Raw genomic sequence first — 4947 nt, forward strand, 5'->3', positions numbered from 1 at the left:
GCGGGTGACGGGTCCATCGCGTTGTAGAGAGAAAAATTCCGAGCAGAGTCCTGAACTTGTGACTACAGGATGTAGGGTTAAGGAATTCCTTGACGTTCCTTGATCAAATTTTAATTAACACTCCCCTTCTCTGTTCGGGTTGTTCAGGGAGAACAACACGAGCAGAGAAGCGGAGTGTTGTTGTGACTTTATTTATCTATATTCTATACTACTCGTAATATTATAAATGCGAAAGTAAGTCTGTCTGTCTGTTACCTTTTCACGGCTAAACGGCTGAACCAATCAAGATTAATTTTGGTATTCTAATAAATGAGACCTAGAAGCAGAACATAGGATGCTTTATGTCCCTCAAATAAAAAGAGAAGGGGGTGAAATAGGGGTTGAAAGTTTGGAAAGTCTTTATAGAGTTACAGTTATAAAACATGAAAGAAATAAGAAATGGTAAGTGATTCAAGAATTTTTAATATTCGAAGAGGATGATGAAAGTTTACTATAATTATTCACAGATGAAGTCGCGGGCGTCGCTAGTTCTTTGATAAAGCTATACAGGTAAAGTCATATTAATAATTTTGCTATGATGGCGGTTTCAGATCCCCTAACATATGAAAAATGCGCGCTGGAAGACTCTGAATGTATAATAAAGCAGGCACAGGCTGCACTTCCTTCGTTCGTGCAAGGTATACCGGAACTTGGTATCAAAAAGTTGGATAAATTGCACATGGATAAAATTACTATCGATATACCGGGTATATTCTCCGAGTTGACGAATGTAGAAATCGGAGGCTTGAGTAATGCAATTATTGACGATATCAGGTAATTTAATTTTTTATTTTTATGACCCTCGACTGCAATTTCACCTGATGTTAAAAAACGATACAGATATAACCACTTGACTCCTAAATGGACGACCGGTCGCCCATCATATCCGTTACGTGACATGTAAAAAAATATAAAGTAAACTAAGGGCAATAGGCGAGCACAGTATCATGCTCCGCGCGATAGAGGAATATAAAGATTTTTTTAAATGGCTCACAACGGTTGATTAAAACCGCATTCCCTGACTGTCGGCTTCTTCAACGCAGGCGGGCTTTTCGATAAAATACTCGCGGGCAGCGAATGGATAACTAGCGTGGCTAGTAACCACTCGCTGCCTACCACCGAGACCAAACCTGAGGCAATTTAGAAATTATACAATGCTGCTGCTGCAAGTTCATAGACGGCTGTGTGTAAAACTTTTGTATGTGCGCGTATTCTTTACATATTTTGCTAGTGAAAAAGATTTCAACGACACTTCACATACATACATTTATTTAAAAAATGTTTTTATAAAACAAACAGACAATGAACTTGTTTGCTTTTTCAACACGTAATTTTTTGATATTTTTTTCATGAATATACCTCTTTTGCAAATTCATTTTTAAGTACGAAGAAATAGTTAAAATACGTACGTAATTACGCAAGTGTCAGAGCACTAAAAACATTGGATACCTGCCTTCGGTGAAAACGTACTGCTCCTGAAGTTTAGAAAAGAAGCTTAAGAAGTATACGTGGACTAAGCCGCGTGCCACAGTTAGCTATTTTTATTTCATACCCAAGGACGGGCGGTTAAAACCTAATAAATTACTGGTAAAATCCGGAAGTATTATCATATTTACAAGGTCGTTCTGCTCGATGGAGATCCGACCTAAAATGATAATCTAATATGTGTTCTGCAAACTACGAGTAAGTGTGTATAAGATATACCTACTCGTACCTCAATAATCTAGAAATTCAAAATTAGGAAATTATATATTTCATTTATTATTATCGTGCATTAATCATTTTTTTTAATATTTATTTATTGTTCAAACATCTATACTAATATTATAAAGCTGAAGAGTTTGTTTGATTGAAAACGCTAATCTCAGGAACTACTGGTCTGATTTGAAAAATTATTTCAGTGTTAGATAGCCGATTTATCGAAGAAGGCTATATTTTATCCTTGTATTGCTTCAGGAACGGGAACCTTGCGGATAAAACCACGCGTTGCCAGCTAGTATTATATAAATATGTTGTTGAATTCCAGAGTCGATGATATATTAAGTATTTTATAAGTTTCTCTCCACAGAACGTGTAGCTCGTAAGCTGCGCTGAAGCGGTTTCTCACAAACGCACTTTCTCGGCTATGTCCCAACGTAAAACGTAACTCTGATAAAATATACAAACAACTTCTTGTATTCTTTACTTTATTATGATAGAAAATTTACTGTTATTATCTTTTTCAGCATCAACGTGCCTTACAAAATTATGCGTATATCATTTAATACGGACCTAAATACTGAGTGTGATTACAAACTTAACGGAACATTATTTGGATTTCCGATTTTTGGAAACGGGAAAGGTCACTTTAGCTTGAGTAAGTATGAGTATATTATCATCTTGATTTTAATTGAAGGTTTGCGAGCATTACCTCATATCCTATGGCAGCCGGTTAACAAATCAGTTTAAGTTAATCAACACTGGCACGAGTATAAAATAGATAATAGTTGTTTGAACCATTTAAATGGATATTTAGTATGTAGCGCTTTAGCCAAAATTTAATGTATTTTTGTGTAAAATACAAGTATTTAACAATATATATTTTTAGTACCTACCTATATATTTTTTATCAATTTTGTGTGATAAGTGCGCGAGTGAGACTCGTAATTCGCTGGTTCGTTTTGGTTTTTGAAATAGAAATAAAAATGAGAAATGTTTATTAAAAACATTCAGTACATGTTGGAATGGTTTCTTGAAACATATCCTTAAACTAGGCAATCCCGTGCTTTAAGGACCAGTGACTTCCCATATATAGTTTTTATAAACAATATCATAAAAGATCGAATTCTGATCCCCCCGAAGTTCAAAGCTCAAAATGATGTCTCCTCAATAATACGAGTAGATACTTTCTAAAGATGTATGTAATAAATGTGATTAATTTTATTAAATATATTTTTACAGAGAATTTACAAATAGAGATGATTATTATTTTCGACATTATTAAAAGCGATCAAGGCAAGGACATTCTTGATTTCAAGTCATATATGTATGGCGCGGATGCAATTGATGGCTTGCATTCACACTTTGAAAATATGTACAACGGAGACAAGGAAAAGAGTAAGTTTTATAGCAAATATTAATTAAACCCTGTGGATTCTATACCACCTCACTATTAGACAATTACCTAACCTAAAACATTATAAACTAACTTACACGGTCATCTATTGAAAAATTAGAAAACTCAAAGGAATCTGCAATTGCCTATAAACGCTATTATCATATACAGGGTGTCCCGTAACTAATGGATAATGAATGAAAAATTATTGCATCCAAAGCTTCTTATACAAAACAAATAAAACATTATTTATAAAAATAGTATAATATATATAGTATTTCATAGTAATTTATACATAGTAATTTAATCCACAATATATAACAAAAATCAGATCTTTAAAATATTAATTACAATAGCTACAGCAAAAACACGGTTGAAGATCAGAAGTGTGATTCCGCTATTTTATACTCGTTGATGAATATAATATATTATATTAAAATATTATATATGAGAATATATTCGCCTATAACAAGTTTTATTAGAATTTGAACTTTATTTATATAGTATGCCAAAAATAAAATGTCACAAACAACATAGTTGCCACGGAAATAAGCGATGTCACATCGCTGCAAGCAGCGGCAACACTGGGGAGTGATTCTGCTATTTTATACTCGTCGATGTAATTTCACCTATAATACGTTTAAATACAATTTGAACTATATTTCTATGAGATGAGAAAAATAAAATGACACTAACAACGAACTTTACGCTATAACTTTACAGAATGCAGGGCCTGATCCTCTGATCTAAATATAGGTCTTCCATCCTTCCAGCCTTCTGGTCACGGGAGGCATCAAATAAACGCTATGCAATTTCTGTTTGCAATATGTTTAACTGTATGTTTTACTTTTTCCAGGTGACATGTACCATGAACTAGTCAACAAGAACTGGCGACTAATAGTAACAAACTACGGCAGATACTTCACTCCTTTAGTCGTTAAGGAAATGTACGAAGGTGTGAAGACTGCTATGTGCTCTCGGAATTTAGAAGACTTAGCACTGTATGGAAAAAGTGAAAAATAATATGTTTGTAATAAAGCGCTTTTATTAGTTTCAATAATTTGGATTATAATGAGTTAGCTATTCTGTTAATGCAGTAAATGTATTTTCTTTAGATTATATAATTTAAAATTAAGTTGTACATTTTGATTCATGTGTTACCATAATAGTTTGATAATCACACTTTTTTAAAAAACTTGCATACCAGAGAATTTTCTTAATTCTCTGCGTAAAGTCTGCCAATCCGTATTGGGCCAGCGTGGTGGACTATTAGCCTAACCCCTCTCATTCTGAGAGGAGACTCGAGCTCAGCAGTGGGCTGAATATTGGTTGATAATGATAATGATGATGATCATTTATTTTATAATATTTTTTTTGCATAAAAAAGAAAATAAGAAAAGAACACATCATTTTATAGGCAAAAAGCGACCTTATCGTCATGACTTGATGATATATAATATATCTAATATATAAAATTCTCGTGTCACAGTTTTCGTTGCCATACTCCTCCGAAACGGCTTGACCGATTTTGATGAAATTTTTTGTGCTTATCCGGCCAACAATAGGCCAACATCTATTTTTCAAACCCCTAAACCCTAGGGGTAGGGTAGGGGTAGAGAAGAAGTACACATAAGTCAAAGCGAAGCTTGAAAGGGTCCGCTAGTAATAAATATTACATTACATTGTAATGTAAGTATCATATTATTTCATCCGTTTCTTCAGATAATCTTTAAAATGATTGTATATTTCTTCAAAGTAAAATTAGTTATAAAGTTTTATATCCCCAGACGCAAATCGCTTATGTCACAAACATA

At 33.5% G+C, this 4947-nt stretch overlaps 1 protein-coding gene across 1 annotated transcript; it reads left to right on the plus strand.

The window, feature by feature from the left end:
- Positions 1-490: 490 nt before the first annotated feature.
- LOC112056270 (circadian clock-controlled protein daywake-like) lies at positions 491-4476 on the plus strand. Its single transcript, XM_052886491.1, has 4 exons — positions 491-813; positions 2265-2395; positions 2980-3135; positions 3990-4476. The coding sequence occupies exons 1-4, from the start codon at positions 575-577 to the stop codon at positions 4154-4156; spliced, it is 693 nt and encodes a 230-aa protein (XP_052742451.1). The 5' UTR covers positions 491-574; the 3' UTR covers positions 4157-4476.
- The last annotated feature ends 471 nt before the right edge of the window (positions 4477-4947 follow it).

This window comes from Bicyclus anynana, chromosome 17, assembly GCF_947172395.1.
Source record: "Bicyclus anynana chromosome 17, ilBicAnyn1.1, whole genome shotgun sequence".
NCBI lineage: Eukaryota > Metazoa > Arthropoda > Insecta > Lepidoptera > Nymphalidae > Bicyclus > Bicyclus anynana.

Excerpts from the sequence above, each read along its gene's own strand:
- LOC112056270 (XM_052886491.1), top strand. The coding sequence starts at position 575 with ATGATGGCGGTTTCAGATCCCCTAACATATGAAAAATGCGCGCTGGAA. Across the intron at positions 2,396-2,979 it reads GAAAGGTCACTTTAGCTTGA|AGAATTTACAAATAGAGATG; the intron begins GTAAGTATGAGT and ends ATATTTTTACAG. Across the intron at positions 3,136-3,989 it reads CAACGGAGACAAGGAAAAGA|GTGACATGTACCATGAACTA; the intron begins GTAAGTTTTATA and ends TACTTTTTCCAG.